Genomic DNA, 24,169 nt, shown 5'->3' with positions numbered 1-24,169 from the left:
ATAAGACCTTCAATTAGAAGAAACGAGAGGCAGCTGCTTCCAATTGAAGGTCAACCCCATTAACTAACATAGACATAGAAAGACTAGAACTAACATAGAAATAAACTAACAAGAACATAGCCCAAAAACCCCGGAACACTCTAAACAAACACCCCTCTTACATAATACATAGCACAACAAACCCCGAACCACATAAAACAAACACCCCCTGCCACATCCTGACCAAACTACAATAACAAATAACCCCTTTACTGGTCAGAACGTGACAAAGGTAAGTTACTAGCTAGCATTAAACTTATCTTATGAAAAACAATCAATCAATCATAATCACTAGTTAACTACACATGGTTGATGATATTACTAGTTTATCTAGCCTGTCCTGCGTTGCATATAATCGCTTAGGTACACGTTGCTCCAACGTGTACCTAACCATAAACATCAATGCCTTTCTTAAAATCAATACACAAGTATATATTTTTAAACCTGCATATTTAGTTAATATTGCCTGCTAACATGAAGTTCTTTTAACTAGGGAAAATGTGTCACTTCTCTTGCAACAGAGTCAGGGCATATGCAGCAGTTTGGGCCGCCTGGCTCGTTGCGAACTGTGAAGACTATTTCTTCCTAACAAAGACAGCCGACTTCGCCAAACGGGAGATGATTTAACAAAAGCGCATTTGCGAAAAAAGCACAATTGTTGAACGACTGTACCTAACCATAAACATCAATGCCTTTCTTAAAATCAATACACAGAAGTATATATTTTTAAACCTGCATATTTAGCTAAAAGAAATCCAGGTTAGCAGGCAATATTAACCAGGTGAAATTGTGTCACTTCTCTTGCGTTCATTGCACGCAGAGTCAGGGTATATGCAACAGTTTAGGCCGCCTGGCTCGTTGCAAACTAATTTGCCAGAATTTTACATAATTATGACATAACATTGAAGGTTGTGCAATGTAACAGGAATATTTAGACTTAGGGATGCCACCCGTTAGATAAAATACGGAACGGTTCCGTATTTCACTGAAAGAATAAACGTTTTGTTTTTGAGATGATATTTTCCGGATTTGACCATATTAATGACCTAAGGCTCGTATTTCTGTGTGTTTATTATATTATAATTAAGTCTATGATTTGATATTTGATTGAGCGGTGGTAGGCACCAGCAGGCTCGTAAGCATTCATTCAAACAGCACTTTCGTGCGTTTTGCCAGCAGCTCTTCGCTGTGCTTCAAGCATTGCGCTGTTTATGACTTCAAGCCTATCAACTCCCAAGATTAGGCTGGTGTAACCGATGTGAAATGACTAGATACTTAGCGGGTGCGCGCTAATAGCGTTTCAAACGTCACTCGCTCTGAGACTTGGAGTAGTTGTTCCCCTTGCTCTGCATGGGTAACACTGCTTCGAGGGTGGCTGTTGTCGATGTGTTCCTGGTTCGAGCCCAGGTAGGAGCGAGGAGAGGGACGGAAGCTATACTGTTACACTGGCAATACTAAAGTGCCTATAAGAACATCCAATAGTCAAAGGTATATGAAATACAAATCGTATAGAGAGAAATAGTCCTATAATTCCTAACTACAACCTAAAACTTCTAACCTGGGAATATTGAAGACTGATGTTAAAAGGAACCACCAGCTTTCATATGTTCTCATGTTCTGAGCAAAGAACTTAAACGTTAGCTTTCTTACATGGCACATATTGCACTTTTACTTTCTTCTCCAACACTTTGTTTTTGCATTATTTAAACCAAATTGAACATGTTTCATTATTTATTTGAGGCTAAATTGATTTTATTGATGTATTATATTATGTTAAAATAAGTGTTCATTCAGTAACAAAGTAACGGTTTATATGGTGCCTTTCTGTTCCTTTTTAAACTTCTGAAATCAGTGCAGATAGAGCAGCTTGTGGTGGAGCGGAGAAAATATTTACATGCACTGGACAGATGAGTGTAGGGCGTGAGATGTGACTGAAATTTTGCAGTGGGGAGAGAGAGAGAGAAGGTTGAGGAGGCTTGGCTTGAAGCGCTGGGAATCTTGTTATGACATGCATTATCTGAATTAGGCCCACAGAATTATACCTACGGAGGAGCGGCTTCTATAAAGGAACTTTGAATGTCTTTGAACGTCATAGTTGGCTTAACGTTGGACCTGCTAGCTAGCTAACAAGCTTGTGTGTGCAGAGCAGCACCGGAATTAAAATAGTAGTTCATTTTGTAGTTAATAAATCCAATGTGAAATGTTATAACTATAGTATCTTTAACTAGCATTGAAAAGGTCAATTAATTATTCTCGAATTAAAATCTCTCCCTAATTTCTGAATCACGCTTGTAATGTCAGTAGGCTACTAGACTATGGTTCAGAGGGGGAGGGGTCTACACATGCACACTTACTGGCAAATATTTCCAGGTGGCAGGCCGGCAGACACTGGAAGAAGTTGATCAGCGACATGGTGAGGGCGTTGCATAGGAACTTTATTGTGTTTTTTGGGGGGACTGGAATAAAATGTCCGGAACATAAAGTAACGTTATTAACCGGTTCTCATGCTTTTAAAATAACATTTCTGTTCTGGAACAGTATAGATAACTTTCATTCGCGGTTCTGATTATTTTCCTCAAAAAATATCATTATTTTCCGGTTTTCTGTTCTGTTCCCTGAACCGGTTCCAACCCTTGCTCAGTACTGTATTGTATTGGACTCTACTGTGCTCTACTCACTGTACTGTACTGTGCTTTCCAAACTGTCTCTGGACATTAACATCAAGGCCAGGGTGGACTGACCAAATTTCAGCTACTTTTCAACGTCCATGGAGGTCTGTTGTCGGTCGGTGCTCAGTGGGTAAGGATGCTGGTCATATTAAACGGAAAGGGGGGGGGGCTCATGGGTAGGTGTCAGCTGGGAGAGGTGACATTAACTGGAAATGAGAGAAAGGAAGAAAGAACGGCAGAGAGAGAGGGAAGGGTTGTCTAGACTGACTGTTTTAACACTCTTGGTTTGACCACCAGACGACAGAAAGAAAACCGTTATGAACTGAACATAACAGTATTCCAGGTGAAAGGAGGACAGTAGCAGGTGACCCTATGAGCTGAACATAACAGTATTCCAGGTGAAAGGAGGACAGTAGCAGGTGACCCTATGAGCTGAATATAACAGTATACCAGTGGAAGGGAGGACAGTAGCAGGTGACCCTATGAGCTGAACATAACAGTATACCAGTGGAAAGGAGGACAGTAGCAGGTGACCCTATGAGCTGAACATAACAGTATTCCAGGTGAAAGGAGGACAGTAGCAGGTGACCCTATGAGCTGAACATAACAGTATATTAGTAGAAGGGAGGACAGTAGCAGGTGACCCTATGAGCTGAACATAACAGTATGCCAGTGAAAGGCAGGTGACCCAACTGGTTTGTGACTACTATGATTTCCCATTGTAGCCAATTTCATTTGCAGTAATTCTGTTACAGATTTGTTGGTAATTCTGTTAACGGTTTGGGAACAATTTGAGTGTTGTGAAGCCAGGCAATATTTTCCTATAAAGAATCTGATTGGTTAGTCGACAGAGAGTGTGTGTTCCAGCTGCCCTGACATGGATGTAGAGCTGGGCGATATGGACAAAATATATCATCTTTTTGACAGTATGACGGTATTTGACAGTATTTTATATAAAAGTTCTAAATATGCTTTATGAGTTGTGCATGGCCCTAGGGTGGCAACAAATACATTCTAAGTGTTTTTAATGGGGCTTTCTCTCTTCTGATTGTTTTATACGTTTCAATCAAACTTCAATCAAAAATAATGTTCTGCATTTTCATCAGTTTCTGCATTTCTTTCACTCATTTGTTGTTATTTCCACACTGTACCACATTTGTTTTGTCTTTGTATGCCTCTATTTTGTGAAAGTCACTTTTTCTTTCCTAGTACCATATATTTTAAATGGATTCAATAGCAGTTATTTTCGCCACAAGGGGCATTGTGCCGATTTCTAGAGTGCTTTTGTCACCCGCACTGCCTCACAGGCAAGATTTGTGGCAAAAAAGTACATTTGCACATCTTTGGCTCCAGTGCTGCCTCTCTGGCACTATTCATGGCAACAAAAAAAATCACAGGCGCGCACTAGAAGCTCTTGCTAGGAAATTAGCAGTTCTCAGCTGTTCGCAGTCTCTTACTGACGGTAAGAACGGGCGATTGCCATATTTTTTTTTGTTACATCACTCAGTTATTACATTTCAATTATATTTAACAAACCAAATACCATTATGTAAGCTAAGGTAAAGTAAAAATGCAAACCGGACTGCATCAATACCAGTATATAGTAAAATACGGTTTACTGCCCAGCCCTACAAAGATGTGCCCTAACAGTGGCTGGTGTGAGTATTTAAATGTGTGTATGATCTAACACCTATTCTCTCTCTCTCATATATATATATAGGTGCCCTGACTGTAGGCCTGGTGCGGCAGTGCCAGACCATCCACGGTCGAGACCGCACCTGTATCCCCCCGCGGCTTCCCCCCGAGTGGGTCACCACGCTCTTCTTCATCATCCTGGGTATCATCTCCCTCACGGTGACCTGTGGCCTGCTGGTGGCATCCCACTGGCGCCGCGAGGCCACCAAATACGCCCGCTGGATTGCCTTCACCGGGAGTAAGTGACTAGTGACCGAAACGACCCTACATTATTGACGGTGGAGTGTACTTTGACCAATCAAAGCCAAGCTCAACCAGCTGAGTGTACCTTTACTGATAGACGTTACTCAGAGACACACTACACTTGACCACTAAATAGTGGTACTTGGTCACTCAAACGTAAAAAATGCACCCTCTCTATCACCCTGCTTGACCAAACAAGCTGTAGGCCTAGATACAGAGGTCTCAGATATACCCTCTCTCCTACACGGAGGAGGGGTAGGGGTAGAGACAGAGTAAGTTGAGGGAGAGAAGAGGAAAGGGGGAGGCGAGGGAGAGGGGGGCTGTGAAAATATTGGTTTGGCTTTGCATTCATGCCCAGAATTTCAGTGTTGAAACTGATTTCAGGTAAACCAATGGAACCAATGTGTGTGATGTTTGCGTCTTTTGTGTGGGCGGTGTGTGTGTGTGTGTGTGTGTGTGTGCGCGCGTGCGTGCGTACTTGTATGCTGTATGTGTGTCTATCCTCCATGCCTCCAGATCATCCCTTCCCTGCAGCTCTTCGACTGAGAAGTGCATTCTATGGTACCTGTGTGGGCGTCATAGAGTACCACTCAATCGCTTCTTTTTGTCTTTCAACACTCATCCCCTCTTTTTAGACAGGAATTCAGAGGAGACAGTTCTTAACTCAATACCAACCCAACATTCAGCAGCCCTGCTGAGCTGGGCTGTTTCGTAAGGCTGTGTAGGTGTTCATATTCTGATTGGTTGTTTAGCAAAGAGAAGAGACACCCCCCCCCTCACTCACTCACACACCTAGAGGCAGAGTTTTACTAGCACACAAACACAGTTGATTGAATTGGTGCATCACAGTCATTATCTGTTAGTCGTATATAGAGAATAAGAATGATTATATTTCTATGGTGTATTTACCCAAGAATCACCCAATAATCAATTTCCCTCCAACCCCTCTAAAAATATGCGTTGTCAATGTGTTCATTGCAAATCTGTGTCACGTGCTAAATGTGATTTTATTGAGTAATTTTTTGACAATCACACATCGCTCTGAGCCAAGTATTGAGGTTGCCCTGGCAACAGGGAGGATATAGTCCCAATCATCCAGGGTTCTGTTGGCTGTATCAGGTCCTTAGTGATACTCTCTCACTTTCTCTTTCTCTCTCTATCTCATGCTTTCACACTCTCCCTCTCTGTCTCTGCCGCTCTCCCTCTTGTGCTTTCACATTCTATCGCTTTCTCTCCCACTCTCTGTCACTGCAGTGAAGACTACCATTGATGGCTTCTTTCAGACAAAGAGATGCATTTTAAAGGGAAAGGGGAAACCTAGTCAGTTGCACAAGTGAATGCATTCAACCGAAATTTGTCTTGCGTATTTAATCCCTCTGAATCAGAGAGGTGAGGGGGCCTGCCTTAATTGACGTCCATGTCATCGGCGCCTGGGGAGCAGGTGGTGTTGCGGGGGTTAACTGCCTCGCCAAGAGCAGAACGGCAGATTTTTCCACCTTGCCGGCTCGAGGATTCGAACCATCAACCTATCGGTTACTGGCCCAGCGCTCTTAACCGCTAGGCTACCTGGCGCCAGAAAGAAAGAGATTGAGAGGGAAGGAACGGGAGAATGTTTGTAGGTAGGGGTAGAGATTGAGATGTGTGAAGGGGAGACTACAGAATGACACTGAGCTACACTGGACCAGGAAGAGTGAGAGAGGGAGATGAAGAGAAAATGAGAGTGGGATTGAGAGACTGGAGAGGTAGAAAAGCATCACTTGTAATCTGAGAGCCAGCTATGGGAGGAGGAGAGAGGGGTTCTAAACGGGGTAGAAAGTAAGAGGGCCTTGAGTATTTCCCTGACAGTGCTGAGCACTGCACCTCACAGGGTTGCTGTTGCTGCTGTGTAATGGGCAGGCTGGGCTTTCTCCTTTCAGGAAAGAGGGAGAGGGGAGGGAAAGGTAGAGTGAGGAGAAGTGGTAGACTAAAAGGGGATTAAAAGAGAGGTAGAGTTAAAGTGGGGGAGAGATTGAGTATGTGAGAGAGCGAGAGTGAGGGGGCTGGGGATAAGGGGCATATGTGATTGGTGCTCTGTGTTACAGAATGAAAGGTGCAGGCCCCCTATTAGCTAGGGGGGTAGCTAATAGGGGGCTAACAGGTGATGATTGCTGGCTGGGGAAAGGAAGCTACCAGTAGGCGTAGCTGGCTCAGGGCCACTGCCACCTGAAAGGATCCCTTTGTACAGCCAGTACAGGCCCCCTTCTGTCCCCTGTACACTACAGTCTTTACACTAGGCCCTAGCCAAGCCCCCTTCTGTCCCCTGTACACTACAGTCTTTACACTAGGCCCTAGCCAGGCCCCCTTCTGTCCCCTGTGCACTACAGTCTTTACACTAGGCCCTAGCCAGGCCCCCTTCTGTCCCCTGTGCACTACAGTCTTTACACTAGGCCCTATCCAGGCCCCCTTCTGTCCCCTGTGCACTACAGTCTTTACACTAGGCCCTAGCCAAGCCCCCTTCTGTCCCCTGTGCACTACAGTCTTTACACTAGGCCCTAGCCAAGCCCCCTTCTGTCCCCTGTGCACTACAGTCTTTACACTAGGCCCTAGCCAGGCCCCCTTCTGTCCCCTGTGCACTGCAGTCTTTACACTAGGCCCTAGCTAGTAGTCTTGGGCGGTATACCATATATACCGGGGTATTTGTAAATAGCCGCGGGATGGTTTTTCAGTACCAACACAGGTACTGGTACAGTATCAATACAGTTGGAACAATTTCTTTGAAGTGTTTTTTAATAAATTATAATATTTGTTGCTACTTTTTAAGTAAATACCTGCAGTCAACTTCAAATCAAATGTTATTTGTCACATGTGTCGAATACAACAGGTGTAGACTTACAGTGAAATGCTTACTTACAAGCCCTAACCAATAATGCAGTTTTGAGAAAAAATGAAATAAAATGAACAAATAATTAAAGAGCAGCAGTAAAATAACAATGGAGAGGCTATATACAGGGGGTACCGGTACAGAGTTGAGGTAATTAATGTAATATGTACATGTAGGTAGAGTTGTTAAAGTGACTATGCATAGATAATTAAAGAGAGTAGCAGCAGTGTAAAAGAGGGGAGGGGGGCAATGCAAATAGTCAGGGTAGCCATTTCATTAGATGTTCATGAGTCTTATGGCTTGAGGGTAGAAGCTTTTTAGAAGCCTCTTGGGTCTAGACTTGGCGCTCCGGTACCGCTTGCCGTGCGGTAGCAGAGAGAACAGTCTATGACTAGGGTGGCTGGAGTCTTGACACTTTTTAGGGCCTTCCTCTGGCACCGCCTGGTATAGAGGTCCTGGATGGCAGGAAGCTTGGCCCCAGTGATGTACTGGGCCGTTCGCACTACCCTCTGTAGTGCCTTGTGGTCGGAGGCCGAGCAGTTGCCATACCAGGCAGTGATGCAACCAGTCAGGATGCTCTCGATGGTGCAGCTGTAAAACCTTTTGAGGATCTGAGGACCCATGCCAAATCTTTTTAGTTTCCTGAGGGGGAATAGGTTTTGTCATGCCCTCTTCACAAATGTCTTTGTGTGCTTGGACCATGTTAGTTTGTTGGCGATGTGGACACTCAACCTGCTCCACTACAGCCCTGTCGATGAGAATGGGGGCATGCTCGGTCCTCCTTTTCCTGTAGTCCACAATCATCTCCTTTGTCTTGATCACATTGAGGAAGAGGTTGTTGTCCTGGCACCACACAGCCAGGTCTCTGTCCTCCTCTCTATAGGCTGTCTCGTCATTGTCAGTGATCAGGCCTACCACTGTTGTGTCATCGACAAATTTAATGATGGTGTTGGAATTGTGCTTGGCCGTGCAGTCATGAGTGAACAGGTAGTACAGGAGGCGACTGAGCACGCACCCCTGAGGGGCCCCAGTGTTGAGGATCAGCGTGGCAGATGTGTTGTTACCTACCCTTACCACCTGGGGGGCGGCCAGTCAGGAAGTCCAGGATCCAGTTGCAGAGGGAGGTGTTTAGTACCAGGGTCCTTAGCTTATTGATGAGCTTTGAGGGCACAATGGTGTTGAACGCTGAGCTGTAGTCAATGAATAGCATTCTCACATAGGTGTTCTTTTTGTCCAGGTGGGAAAGGGCAGTGTGGAGTACAATAGAGATTGCATCGTTCTGTGGAACTGTTGGGGCAGTATACAAATTGGAGTGGGTCTACGGTTTCTGGGATAATGGTGTTAATGTGAGCCATGACCAGCCTTTCAAAGCACTTCATGGCTACAGACGTGAGTGCTACGAGTCGGTAGTGATTTAGGCAGGTTACCTTAGTGTTCTTGGGCACAGGGACTATGGTGGTCTGCTTGAAACATGTTGGTATTACAGACTCAGACAGGGAGAGGTTGAAAATGTCAGTGAAGGCTCGTATCACTGGGCAGGCTGGTAGGCTCGTGTCACTGGACAACTCCTTTTGTTGTCTGTGAAAGTTTGCAAGCCATGCCACATCCGACGAGCATCCGAGCCGGTGTAGTACGATTCGATCTTAGTCCTGTATTGACTCTTTGCCTGTTTGATGGTTCATCAGAGGATATAGAAGGATTTCTTATATGCTTCCAGGTTAGAGTCCCGCTCCTTGAAAGCGGCAGCTCTACCCTTTAGCTCAGTGCGGATGTTGCCTGTAATCCATGGCTTCTGGTTGGGGTATGTACAGTGAGGGAAAAAAGTATTTGATCCCCTGCTGATTTTGTACGTTTGCCCACTGACGAAGAAATGATCAGTCTATAATTTTAATGGTAGGTTTATTTGAACAGTGAGAGACAGAATAACAAAAAGAAATCCAGAAAAACGCATGTCAAAAATGTAAAAAAATGATTTGCATTTTAATGAGGGAAATAAGTATTTGACCCCTCTGCAAAACATGACTTAGTACTTGGTGGCAAAACCCTTGTTGGCAATCACAGAGGTCAGACGTTTCTTGTAGTTGGCCACCAGGTTTGCACACATCTCAGGAGGGATTTTGTACCACTCTTTGCAGATCTTCTCCAAGTCATTAAGGTTTCGAGGCTGACGTTTGGCAACCTGAACCTTCAGCTCCCTCCACAGATTTTCTATGGGATTAAGGTCCGGAGACTGGCTAGGCTACTCCAGGACCTTAATGTGCTTCTTCTTGAGCCACTCCTTTGTTGCCTTGGCCGTGTGTTTTGGGTCCTTGTCATGCTGGAATACCCATCCACGACCCATTTTCAATGCCCTGGCTGAGGGAAGGAGGTTCTCACCCAAGATTTGACGGTACATGGCCCCGTCCATCGTCCCTTTGATGCGGTGAAGTTGTCCTGTCCCCTTAGCAGAAAAACACCCCCAAAGCATAATGTTTCCACCTCCATGTTTGACGGTGGGGATGGTGTTCTTGGGGTCATAGGCAGCATTCTTCCTCCTCCAAACACGGCGAGTTGAGTTGATGCCAAAGAGCTCCAATTTGGTCTCATCTGACCACAACACTTTCACCCAGTTGTCCTCTGAATCATTCAGATGTTCATTGCCAAACTTCAGACGGGCATGTATATGTGCTTTCTTGAGCAGGGGGACCTTGCGGGCGCTGCAGGATTTCAGTCCTTCACGGCGTAGTGTGTTACCAATTGTTTTCTTGGTGACTATGGTCCCAGCTGCCTTGAGATCATTGACAAGATCCTCCCGTGTAGTTCTGGGCTGATTCCTCAACGTTCTCATGATCATTGCAACTCCACGAGGTGAGATCTTGCATGGAGCCCCAGGCCGAGGGAGATTGACAGTTCTTTTGTGTTTCTTCCATTTGCGAATAATCGCACAAACTGTTGTCACCTTCTCACCAAGCTGCTTGGCGATGGTCTTGTAGCCCATCCAGCCTTGTGTAGGTCTACAATCTTGTCCCTGACATCCTTGGAGAGCTCTTTGGTCTTGGCCATGGTGGAGAGTTTGGAATCTGATTGATTGATTGCTTCTGTAGACAGGTGTCTTTTATACAGGTAACAAGCTGCGGTTAGGAGCACTCCCTTTAAGAGTGTGCTCTTAATCTCAGCTCGTTACCTGTATAAAAGACACCTGGGAGCCAGAAATCTTTCTGATTGAGAGGGGGTCAAATACTTATATCCCTCATTTAAATGCAAAAAATTTATAAAATTTTTAACATGCGTTTTTCTGGATTTTTTTGTTGTAATTCTGTCTCTCACTGTTCAAGTAAACCTACCATTAAAATTATAGACTGATCATTTTTTTGTCAGTGGGCAAACGTACAAAATCAGCAGGGGATCAAATACTTTTTTCCCTCACTGTACATACAGTCACTGTGGGGACGGAGTCATCAATGCACTTATTGATTAACTTCTTTGGGATAGGGGGCGGTATTTTGACGTCCGGATGAAAAGCGCGCCCAAAGTAAACTGCCTGCTACTCAGGCCCAGAAGCTAGGATATGCATATAATTGGTAGATTTGGATAGAAAACCCAAACGTTTATAAAACTGTTAAAATAATGTCCACTAGTCTTTACACTAGGCCCTAGCTAGGCCCCCTTCTGTCCCCTGTACATTACAGTATTTACACTAGGCCCTAGCTATTCCCCCTTCTGTCCCCTGTACACTACAGTATTTACACTAGGCCCTAGCTATTCCCCCTTCTGTCCCCTGTACACTACAGTATTTACACTGACCCTAGCTATTCCCCCTTCTGTCCCCTGTACACTACAGTATTTACACTGACCCTAGCTATTCCCCCTTCTGTCCCCTGTACACTACAGTATTTACACTGACCCTAGCTATTCCCCCTTCTGTCCCCTGTACACTACAGTATTTACACTAGGCCCTAACTATTCCCCCGTCTGGTCCCTGTACACTACTCTTTACACTAGGCCCTAGCCAGACACTACTATGCCCTAGCAAACCCCGCTGTCTGACTTCGCTGTACACTACACCCCAGGTACAGTGAGGTACAGTATTCTGACAGGCACTAGTCTAAGAATCAGTAACGTATCAGCTAAGGTAGTTTGAAAAACACTGAGGTTCTGGCTTGCGGTGGGTAAACACATGGCCGCGGCAGTGAGGACAGACGTAAATATTAGCCGTGTCTGCCCAGTCCGGGGGGGGTTAGCCAGACAACACTCTCCTCGCTAGCTGGCAGCAAAGACAGGACACATTCAGCCAGCCAGCCTGCCTGCTAGCGTAGAGAGAGCCATAGAGAACCAGCTGCATCATCTGAGCTGTTTTAGCTAGGCTAAATCAGTCCCTTTCTGAGGGGGAAAATAGCCTGTGTGGGTTTGGGCTGGAGGACATGATGTGTAGCTGTAGTGTTGTGGAAGCATATGAGGAGTTATTGCCCCAAGCCTCTTTTGATTTCCATCTACGTGCGTTTGGAAAATCAGCCCTATGATTGAAGCTTTAGTTAGGGCACTCAGTGTGAATGGAAGAAAGTTTAATCTGTAAGCCTTTGATTGTATGTCTGGCGAAGCAACATGATTTGATTTAGTCCGTTTCCAGTTTGTCTGTTCAGTGGTAATTCACAGGAATCAGAGAATTATCTTGTTTGACTTTCGATTGACAGTTGCACTTATAGACAAGACCCAGCGAACACTTCCCTAAATGTTCTCCTTTGGTTATTTGACATACAGTGCCTTCAGAAAATATTCACACCCTTTGACATTTTACCGATTTTGTTGTATTACTGCCTGACTTTAAAATGGATTCAATTGAGATTTTTTTTGTCACTTGCCTTTTTTTTGTACCTCATAATGTCAAAGTAGAGTTCTCTTTTCCCAAAAAATCATAATTTCTAAACATTTTAAAGCTGAAATGTCTTGAGTCAATAAGTATTCAACCCCTTTTGTTATGGCAAGCCTACATATGTTCAGTAGTAAACATTTGCTTAACACATAATAAGTTGCATGGACTCTGTGTGCAATAATAGTGCTTAACATGGTTTTTGAATGACTACCTCATCTCTGTACCCCACACATACAATCTGTAAGGTCCCTAAGACAAGCAGTGAATTGCTAACACAGATTCAACCAGTGAGATTTTCCAATGCCTCGCAAAGAAGGGCACCTATTGGTAGATTGGTCAAAATAAATAAAAAGCAGACATTGAATATCCCTTTGAGTATGGTGAAGTTATTAAAAACACTTTGGATGGTGTATCAACACACCCAGTCACTACAAAGATACAGGCGTCCTTCCTAACTCTGTTGCCGGAGAGGAGGGAAACCACTCAGGGATTTCACCATGAGGGCAATGGTGATTTTTAAACTGTTTGTTTTCTCCTATCACACTCTGAGGATGGATCAACAACATTATAGTTACTCCACAATACTAACCTAATTTACAGAGTGAAAAAAAGGAAGCCTGTACAGAATACATGCATCCTGTTTGCAACAAGGTAATAAAGTAATACTGCAAAAAATGTGGCAAAGCAATTAACTTTTTGTCCTAAATGTGTTATGTTTGTGGCAAATCCAAAACAACACTTCACTGAGTATTACTCCCCACATTTTCAAGCATAGTCATGGCTGCATCATGTTATGGGTGTGCTTGTAAGGACTGGGGAGTTTTTCAGGATAAAAAAATAACTAAAGAGAGCTAAGCACAGGCAAAATCCTAGAAGAAAACCTGGTTCAGTCTGCTTTCCACCAGACACTGGGAGATTAATTCACCTTTCAGCAGGACAATAACCCAAAACACAAGGCCAAATCTACGCTGGAGTTACTTAACAAGAAGACAGTGAATGTTCCTGAGTGGCCGAGTTACAGTTTTGACTTATCTGCTTGAAAATCTATGGCAAGACTTGAAATTGGTTGTCTAGCAATGATCAACAACCAATTTTACAGAGCTTGAAGAATTTGGGGCAAATGTTGCTCAATCCATGTGTGATAATCTCTTAGAGATTTACCCAGAAAGACTCACAGCTGTAATTGCTGCCAAAGGTGATTCTAATATGTATTGATTCAGGTGGTTGAATACTTATCTAATCGAGATAGATTAGTGTTTTAATTTTTCAGAATTTTTTACAATTGTTAGATTTTTTTCCCACTGACAGAGTATTTTGTGTAGATCGTCCTGGGATCTAACATTTGGTAGCTGGGGAGGCTGCAATATCTTCAAATAAATATTCTGAAAGCCCCAAAATAAAACCAAACATAAGGAGTTTCATGATGCTAATTAACAATGGCTTTTTTTAATTAACTGGTCCTACCAAGAGGCTGATCATTTGGATTAAGACCGATAACTACCCAAATTATTTTACTCCTGACCTTGTCCCTGTGCCCAGTCACTGCTTACACACACACACTGAACACACACACACAAACCGTATTGTGCCCCATCAGGACTGGTGTGTCACTCCACTTTGTTGGGTGCCAGAGCAGTGACTTATTATCAGTGTTATCACTTCTCTCAGCAGGAAGTCTAACACACTAATTGGTGTCTTGAAATGGACGCCAAGTGCTTGTCTCTTCAGAAATATATATTTATGGCCTCCCGAGTGGCGCAGCGGTCTAATGCACTGCATCGCAGTGTTTTGCGGTGTCACTACAGCCTTTGGTTCGAATCCCAGGCTGTGTCACAACCGGCTGTGACCGGACACAATTGGCCCAGCGTCGTCCAGGTTTGGGAAGGGTTTGGCCAGGGGGGCTTTACTTGGCTCATCGCACTCTAGCGACTACTTGTGGCGGGCAGGGTGCCTGCAGGCTGACTTCAGTCGTCAGTTGAACGGTGTTTCCTCCGAAACATTGGTGCGGCACATTGGTTAAGCGAGCGGGTGTTAAGGAGCGCAGTTTGGCGGGTCATGTTTAGGAGGAAGCGTGACTCTCCCGAGCCCGTTGGGGAGTTGCAGCGATGAGACAAGATCATAATCACGAAATTGGGGAGAAAAAGGGGGGCACATTTTGGACACACCTACTCATTCCAGAATTTTTCTTAATTTTTACTATTTTCTACATTGTAGAATAATAGCGAAGACATCAAAACTATGAAATAACGCATATAGAAAACACAAAATAGTAAAAGTAAAGAAAAACCCAAACTTTTGACTGATACTGTATATATTTCTTTATTTTTACTTGTTGGTTTTTTATCTAATGATACGTGTTGCTTTTTTCGACACAGAGTAGGATGCCACATTAAGTGGTGGCCTATTTTCATGGTCCATACGTCTGTAATGACTGTCAAGCTCTCCGCTATCTTTGGGTAGCCTCTATCGTGCTGTAGCTAGTTTTCAGTAGGACATGCCTGGGGAACATGTCTGCAGTCTCTCTCCTATAGCTCCTGGTATGTCTCATACGGCCCTGTCATGATGTGACAGTGTTTGTGATGGGGTGGCCCTTCTATTGCTGCTGACAGGGAGAGAACATGGATACTCTACCATGTAGGAGAGAGGAGAGCAGAAGTTATTTGACGGCAGACCACCACATGTCCACTGAATTAGCATTAGCCTAAGTGATTAAGTTACACTATATCGAATTAGCTTTTAAAGTAATCTTTTAAAGTAATTCAACTCTATATTTATACTACCTTTTGAGTACGTTTTATAGAGTATGTGTAAGTCCTTGGCTCTGCCTTTTCAGATTAGTAACACTGCTTCAGATGGACAGATTCACTCAAAGCCCACAGAATCTATGTTGTGCGTACATGTGTGGGTGTTCAGTTGGTGTTTGTGTCTCTTGATCAGGTCCTGAGTCCCTCTCTATCCGCTGCCCTGACTGTCTGAAGAGAGGGAGATGCTCCCTGGTCTCGGCTCCCTCTAGCTGAGTGGATTATAAAATTGCCTCAGTTTGTTACAACGCCAACTCACTTTTCTCTCTCTCTCTCCTACTCTCTCTCTCGCGCGCACACACACACACACACACACACACACACACACACACACACACACACACACACACACACACACACACACACACACACACACACACACACAGTCTTGTGTAACTAACCTTGTGGGGACACAATTCAGTCCCATTCAAAATACTATTTTCCCTAACACTAATTCTAACCTTAACCCTTAACCCCCTAGAAATTAACATTTTACCTTGTGGGGACTGTCCCCAGTTGTTCAAAAAAAAAATTAAATTACTATTCTTGTGGGGACTTCTGGTCCCCACAAATATAGTTAAACACATACACACACACTCTTTCTCTCTCCTCTCTCCATTCCTCCATCTCTCTCTCTCTCCCTCTGATCATTGATCTGCTTGGAAGCCCACTGAAAGGCCCCATTTATCCTATGCCGAAGAGCGTCCCGTCTGCCTGCCTGTTGTTTTTGGAGCTCTTCTGAAAACCTGCATGGTCTGGTTGGTGTGTTCGTGGCCTTGGTACATTCACGGTGGTGAGACTGGAGTGTGTCTCCTTCACAGCTAAGGTCTATTTATGTAAAAGGGTTGAGGCGTGATGGTGTCTGGGGCCTTGGACGAGTGTTTTGGTTCTGTAGTGTGTGTGACGTTGTGCGGTAGTATGTAGGCCTACTGAGGACGAGTGATGATTCAGTCATTAAATTCATCAATTAATTAGTCAGTCACTCAATCAATTAACAAATCAAGTCAATCTTTATTATCCCAGAGGGAGATTTGGTTGACAAGCATCCAATCCCAGGTTTCATCCTAATTGAAAGCGGATCGGTCTCCAGTGTAGCAAACACCACAGGAAATAGTAAACTATTCCAACATGTCTAACATTATCTCTCTCTCCCCCTCAGTGATCCTGTTCTGTATGGCGGCGCTCATCTTCCCCATCGGTTTCTACATCAACGAGGTGGGTGGCCAGCCATACAAGCTGCCCAACAACACGGTGGTGGGCTCCTCCTACGTCCTCTTTGTCCTCTCCATCTTCTTCACCATAGTGGGACTGCTGTTCGCAGGCAAGGTGTGCCTGCCCGGCTGACTGCGGCTACCGCTCTGCCACCTGGACTTTAAGCTGGGGCCGAGGAAAAACATACAAAGGAGATCAATAAAATGGAGGAGAAGAAAAATGGACGACTAAAAAGAAAAACACTGGCCAGAAAGCAGGGATGAGATGTCTCTGACGGACGGTGTGACGATATGCAGCTGGGACGGTTAACGCGGAATAACAAACTAACTGAGATGAATAGACACGGACGAATATGGACGCTGTCGAACTGACTCAGGCTTTTTTCCCTCTCTGCCTTTGCTTATTTAAAACATGTTATTTTTACATTGTTGTTGTTGCACTTTGGAGAGCGATGCGGGAGACACCAGTCCGCTCCATGGGGGGGTGAAGAGGGGTGGGGGGGTTGGAACGACCGCCGTCCTTTCCCCAAACCCCCTGCCGTTGCCATGGCGACAGTAACTATGACGTCACACCTTTCGGAGGATCTCCACTTCACCCTTCCTGCCCAGCGAGAAAACAAACCGTTGTCATCTCAACCGTTCCTTTTGCTATTTTTGGCTTCTTACACTATTTCAGTTGTTTTGGTTTCTTCCATTTAGTGTTTTTTGGGGTTGTTGCTTTCTCCTTTCCCCCTTTTTCACTGAGGTGGTTTGAGGTGAAGTTTGGGCCAACAAACCTCTGGAGGAGCTGTAAGGGTATATTAAGAGGCTGCTGATGGGGTCATTGTCTCTCTGCCTCCCCATGTGTGGCCTGGGACGAGTCACTTCAGCCATGGTTAGGCAGTAACTAGGGAGGGGGCTATTTGGGGTAGAGGGGGAAGGTTGGTTGAGATGACATCCTAGGTGGCATCCTAGCTTGCTGGGCATGAGCAAGTCCCCTTTGGAAGAGGGAGGGTGGACTGCTACATTGGCCTTTCCATCTTCACCCTAACCTTAACCCCAGCACCATGACCCATATAATCCAGGGGATTTAGACAGGTGCACTGTTCCAGAGAGGGGAGGGTAGGACCCCAGGCCCTGACGACCAAGGTTCCTTAATTGGCCAGGCACCACACAGTAAGTCAAGCACCTACCAGCTGCACTACAGGAAAGGAAAAAGGGAATGAAGACTGAGAGCACCTGGATTATTATGAAACATGGATGGGATCAGGCAGGAGTGATGTTTTGCTTTGTAAAATAGTAATAAAAGGCATCAGGGACTGCAGGTCAGGTCGTTGTGGGGCTGTGCCTCACTACTGTGCTGTGCCCGATGCCTGTGAAACACACACACACGCGCACACACATTAACAGATGCACAAAAGACTCGCACACAAACACACACACGTGTTTCGGGCTCAATCTCTAAGTCATGGTGAAGTATTTGTTGTCCATTTCCATTCCTGCTCAGCTTTTCTTTGTGTTGGTCTGTATAATATGGATTGTGAAGAAGCCCTTTCTGGTTCCTAGTTTGATTTGTTGTTGTGCCATGATCAGAATTTCTGTTTTAGGAAGCACTGTGCATTCAACGGTATAGCTAATAGCAGAAGAGGCACCACAAATGTATAAAAAAATAACTTCTTACCTCATATTTTTTTCTTATTCAAACTACTACTATTATGTTTTCCAAACCATGACGATGAGTTCCCTAGAAATTGTATTGTCTTGATCAGGCGGCTAGGCATAAAGCTTGTGACGCAAATTATTTATCTTTCACTGAATAAAAAGAGAAAAAAGACGGATGTGTTTGAGTCTGACACAATCACTCTACATACTGTATAATATTTATTCTGTTTCAACATGTTAGTTTTCAGCTCCAGGCCTTGAGGGCCACCATGTCAGCTGGTTTATGTGTTTCCTGGTTTGTAATTTATCAACTAGTGTCTGACTGGCTAGGGAGTAGCCAATCACACCGGTCTTTGAAAAAAAGGCAATGACAAAAACCAGGGCGACGTTCAGTAGGAGAAAACATTTGAAACAATGAGGTTATGTAAAACGTATATATAAAATAATCCAGAGGACCTCTTTATTTATTTATTTTACCACAAAACGTTTAATTTGGGGGGGGGTTCAGTTATATATTTTTCAGTTTCTTATGTGATAATCTGTAGAACAATGTGCCATCTCCAAATGGCCTTCCCATCTGAACGTTTTAAGACATTGCACTTTTTTCAACACAAACCTATGTAGAAGACAGGGGCAACCAAGGTTCATCTCAGTTGAAGGGCTATATGTTTTCAGTCTCCCTGTAAAGCGCTTATTGTTCATCTGGAAATGAGCACCAGTGAAGTTAGTGAAGAACAAAACGTACAGTACCCTCCCAACTCCGCCACTATTGATTCAAGTTGTTTCTTTGAAGACTTTAACAGTGCTTGCCATATTCACCTTTGAATTGACTTAATCTCCTGTTAAGTTTTACAGTCAAACCTATGAGTGACCTTTCATTCATGTTCATACTGCATTCATGTTTCTGTTAAATGTGGATTTTGTTCAGAAGTCTGTGTGCTCAGTGTCCAGCCAAGAATGGACAAAGATTTACATAATGCAACTGATTACATTTTTCCTTCCATCATTTACAAACACTAATTATTTACAGTGCAAAATGGAATGATGTATCCACAGCAAAATGCTAATCTGATTATATGGAAGTGCACATTGACTGTTTGGGTAAGTGATTAGCAAGACACTAGTCACTAACATCATCTGACTGTATAGAATAAAAGGCACAAATCTATGCAAATAAAGACATGAGCTCTACAGGTGTAATAGTCAAGGCTCCTCTTCCATCTAATTACAGCATCTTGTCTGTCAACCATCTTGAAACTAATCAATGCCTGTGATGTGATCCATACTCTCAATTAAATCCAAAAGAACGGAAATAAAGGGCCACATTTACCAATCACTTCCAACAGTCCAAGGTTTGCACCAGTTCTTTTCTGAGAGAAAGAAATTAGTATTTTAAAATGAAGTTAAACCATGAAAGTGTCTTTAGTAACACCTGCTTCACTCCCCTTGGATAACAACAGATGGAGCAAACTTCATACCAGAGCAAAACATTTAGGTGGCACCCTATTCCCTATCAAATGGCACCCTCTTCCCTGATCTGTTGGTATATAGTGAATAGTGGGCCATTTTATAATGAGGAATGCCCCAAATCTGGTTGTTTGGATAAAGAGAGCTGGTTCTTATTTGGGTATTAGGTGAAGTCTGCCATTTTGCCATTCAAATGAATTTACCAGCTAGATTGACCCCCTAGAGTCTATGTCCGTGCCCCTGTGGAAATGTAATTAGCATAATAAACAAATCCCCATCAAAATCTGTCTGTTTAAGATGGAGCATTTGCGGTGGAAGTTGGCCGAGCTACAGCGGTGTTTGTCAGACAATGACACATCCCGGTCTTCTCACGAAAATGTCTGTAGTGTCCAAATGGTTTGGCCTCCAAACTAATAGAGCCCCACAGTGGAGGTGTCATAATACCCGTAAAACCTAGCGGTCAAACAAGGAAATGGTTCCAATCATTTTCCCAACATTTATTTTTCCTATAGGGAATGTTACAAACACTTAAAATAAGGGCTGGGTTTTGTGTAGACTTACCCAGGCGTGACGTTTTGATAACCGTGTAAATCTCTCTCTGACAAGGTAACTTTTATCAATATATTTACTCTCAGATTCGAAAATGCTAATTAGCATCAAAGTAGACACCATACAAGACTACAAATCCCTGCAAGCTCCTGCGCGTCATCTTTAGCTGACACCTTTGCTAACAGGTATACTGTCATAGAAATGTAACCAATTTATTCATTACTAAATGTATCTAACATTAGATAGTTAATCTAGAGATTCTTACCTTTGCCTTGATTTGGCAGTTTTGTCCAGATCATCATGGCATTTGTAGTTATTTGACAGCCATATTAGCAGCTAATTAGCATTTCATTTTTGTGGGGGTGAGGTGGGTAAATACAGGCGAATATATTGATAAAAGTCACTTTGTCCTAGAGAGATTTACACGGTTATCAAAATGTCACGCCAGGGTAAGCCTATACGAAACAGCCCTTATTTTAAGTGTTTCTAAAATCTCCTATGGGGCAAAATGAATGGTGGATAAACGATTGCAACCATTTCCTTGTTTGACTGCTAGGTTTTATGGGTATTATGACTCATACTGTGGTACTCTATATGACCACTCTATGGAAAGATGAGACTCTCACGATGGTGTTCTCCGTTTTGTGTTCTCTACGACCCCCACAATCGTCACGGGACTCGTCAGAAGTCGGTACTGCCAATCTGCCAACTTCTGTCTGTAGCGTCCAAACAGTTTTGGCTACACACTAACATGACCCCTCTATGGAAAGTTGAGACTCTCACGAACACGGAGAGGTGAGAATCTCATAAACAGGTCGGTTGTTTTGCTCTATGACCCTCACAAGACGCATCTGAGGGGAGCCCGGTACCAGTTAAAAGTTTAGTGCCCCCAAAAAAAGGTTAAATATGGGCTTAAACTCTTAAGGATAAGGTTCAGTCAACCAGAGACAGGAAGCTTTTCCTGACCATGTGACCTGACCAGTAACAACTCTTGACCTAGTCTACACTCTTAGCAAAAAGGGTTCTTTGTCTGTCAACATAAGATAACCCTTTTTTGGTTCCAGGTAGAACCTTTTTGGGTTCCATGTAGAACCCTCTGTGGAAAGGGTTCTACATGAAACCCAAAAGGGTTCTACCTGTAACATAATGGGTTCTACCTGGAACCAAAAATGGTTATTCAAAGGGTTCTTCTATGGGAACAGCCGAAGAACCCTTTTAGGTTCTAGATAGCACCTTTTTTTCTAAGAGTGTATAGCCTAGTATATAATTTAGGTTCAGAGGTTTTCCAGGTGACATCACGTGATCCCGAAAAAATTCCAGACCGTGATTCTGTTATGGAGTGATCTGATATGGTTGCCTTCAGACTGGACCATGACTTTGTTGCAGAACAGCTTTACATGCATAGAGAACAGCAGCCACATCTCTTCCTCCTCAATGGTGACTCATCTACATACAGTACGTGTCTAATCTGTTTATCTGCTCTGTCTGAGCACACACTCTTTCCACCCATTCCCTCACCATCTGAGGTTCTTCCCCTCTCTTTGTGTTCTGCTCTGCTCTGTTGGTACAATGTTGTTGTTTTTCTCAGTAGCTTGAGCTAAATGACAGCTGAAAGCCTTCACAGAGCCATAGTGTATGTGTGTGCACGTGCATGCATCTGCGCATGTGCGGGTACCTTATGTATGTCTATGTGTGGGTGTGTGTGTATGTTTGAGTGACAGGTTATGAGGTTTGAGGATGAGTCTCCCAGCCTAGAATTACATGGGCTTCCCTCTGGGCCCTGGCTGATGGGCTGATGAGCCCTGGCTGATGAGCCCTGGCTCTGGCTGATGAGCCCTGGCTGATGAGCCCTGGCTGATGAGCCCTGGCTGATGAGCCCTGACAGATCTGAGAGAAGTGTGGGTGTGCTGGCTGGATTCAAACGGTCAGAGGCTCTCTCTGGTCCCTCAGCTCGTCTGTGACTAACCAATCCATCCATTTGCCACCATAAAAATAGAATGCCATTTTCTCTTCTAGGAATTCTATTTCTATGTTTGCCACATTCTCGTGCTTGGAATGAGTCATTGGTAAAACAGTTTGCAGAGGAGATCTATATTCACGCTGAAACCATTTTAAAACAGTTTTATATCATTAAAACCGGCGGGAGAAATGTATAGAGTGTTTGAGACCATTCTCGAATGCAAATTAGTTATCAATTAGGAATATTTGTTTGTAGTTAACGTTAATTAAGATGAATCAGTTGCGAACTTGACTAAAAGCATCACGGTCGTGTGGTGATGAATTGAACAAAGAGCTAATCTTAAATCGACCACTCAATCGCAATTAAGAGCTCAATTAATTAAGCTTGATTCATTGAGAGCTCAGAACGTAATCAAATTGAAACCCTGCAATCAGATTGGCCTGAAGCAACACCATGCAGACATAATAATGATGGGTCCTTTTTCATATTGATGAATATAAAGCCTATTTTTCTCCACATAATGTTACATTTTAAGTAGGAGCACAACCTGATCATATTAGGATACCCAATCACCAAGAACATGTTATGGATCTATTTTCAAAATCTGGCCGTGACCCCACTCTCTGAGTGTCTCAGGGAGAGTGGTAGATACAAAAACACATTTCCAATTCACACATGCGTATTAATACACGCTTGTATTGGTGTGAAATAGGACAAATATAAGCACCCATCAAATTATTATTATAAATCTGTAAAATTTATACAGAGCTAAGAGAACTGTGGAAGAATAGCTGACTTCTATGATGAGTGATGATTCATTCTACTGATGAAATGCTCATAGGGCCATATCAAGTACACCGTCCCTATATATTTTCTGTTGTCTTTACTTATACCAACACAGATTCACACACACACACACACACACACACACACACACACACACACCCTATAGGCCTATATCAGTCAAAATGGTACATTGCTTTGATGATGGAAACAACCTGCATCTTGTCTGTATAGATTTATTAGCAGACCACATTGAGGTTATCAAGGAGAGAGCTGTTCACTGTACAAACAACTGACTCCTCAATGGGACTAAAATGAAGAGTCTTTAGCGATGAGGCACACTCAAGTCGATGTCGATTTTGAACATTATTTGGTATTTCTCTGCCGGAAATGCTGGGGAATTATTGTAATAATCACCAATGTATGTTTTTTGTGGTGTATGTCTGGGAAAATATCACAGGTCATAATTGTTCATATATTTTGGGATTTTAACTTTTCAGAATGTGTTTTTATTTGTATTCTTCTGTTGATTTGTGGTTTATGAACAAGGAACCCCTTTTCATCACCTGTACTTATGTTATTGAGCAAATGTACCAAAATAAAATCCACTGCTTAAGGATTTCATGAACTGACTGTTTTAATTCCTGCATACTCTACATTTGTCTTCATAAAGGTAACATTTTTACATTATTCCTAACTCTATAATATAAACCATTCATTACACATTTATATCCTAAGCACATCATTAAAATGACATTATATATCTAGATAGAGGTTAATGAATGTAGGTACATTGATACATGCATAGACTGGCGGGTAGGAGCGTTGGCCCAGTAACCGAAAAGGTTGCGGGATCAAATCCCTGGGCTGACAAGGTAAAAATCTGTCATTCTGCAAGGCAGTTAACCCACTGTTCCCCGGATGCCGAAGATGTGGATGTCGAATAAGGCAGCCCTCCGCACCTCTCTGATTCAGAGGGGTTGGGTTAAATGCGGAAGAAACATTTCAGTTGAAAGCATTCAGTTGTACAACTGCCTAGGTATTCCCCTTTCTTTTCTCAATATCCTGTGGTCCTGTGTGGCTCAGTTGGTAGAGCATGGTGCTTACAACACCAAGGGTTGTGGGTTTGATTCCTGCTGTGGCCTGCCTTGTCTGAAATGTATGTGTGCATGACTAAGTTGCTTTGGATAAAAGTGTCTGCTAAATGGCATATAATGTTGGTTAATTGCTCCATACTACTCTGTAGGTGTTGTAGCCTACACACTGACAGGTGCTGATATCATCTCTGTAGGTGTTGTAGCTGACACACTGACAGGTGCTGATACCATTGCTGTAGGTGTTGTAGCCTACACACTGACAGGTGCTGATATCATCTCTGTAGGTGTTGTAGACTACACACTGA

At 43.5% G+C, this 24,169-nt stretch overlaps 1 protein-coding gene across 2 annotated transcripts in view; it reads left to right on the top strand.

Moving 5' to 3' along the window:
- The window catches only part of LOC115205218 (uncharacterized protein C16orf52 homolog B), a 34,440-nt gene extending 16,256 nt beyond the window's left edge, over positions 1-18,184 (top strand). The window contains exons 1-3 of one of the 2 annotated variants that reach the window (XM_029770966.1): positions 3,411-4,170; positions 4,429-4,641; positions 16,316-18,184. In XM_029770966.1, coding sequence (XP_029626826.1) covers positions 3,933-4,170; positions 4,429-4,641; positions 16,316-16,500 — 636 coding nt within the window. In that variant the 5' untranslated portion in view covers positions 3,411-3,932 and the 3' untranslated portion in view covers positions 16,501-18,184. Of the gene's footprint in view, positions 1-3,410; positions 4,171-4,428; positions 4,642-16,315 lie in introns of those variants that run through there. The other variant, XM_029770975.1, reaches the window with a different exon arrangement.
- Positions 18,185-24,169: the final 5,985 nt, after the last annotated feature.

Source organism: Salmo trutta, chromosome 1, assembly GCF_901001165.1.
Source record: "Salmo trutta chromosome 1, fSalTru1.1, whole genome shotgun sequence".
In the NCBI taxonomy this organism is placed as follows: Eukaryota; Metazoa; Chordata; class Actinopteri; order Salmoniformes; family Salmonidae; genus Salmo; species Salmo trutta.
The sequence above is the reverse complement of the archived record's forward strand: the minus strand, read 5'-3'. Positions and strand labels throughout refer to the sequence as shown.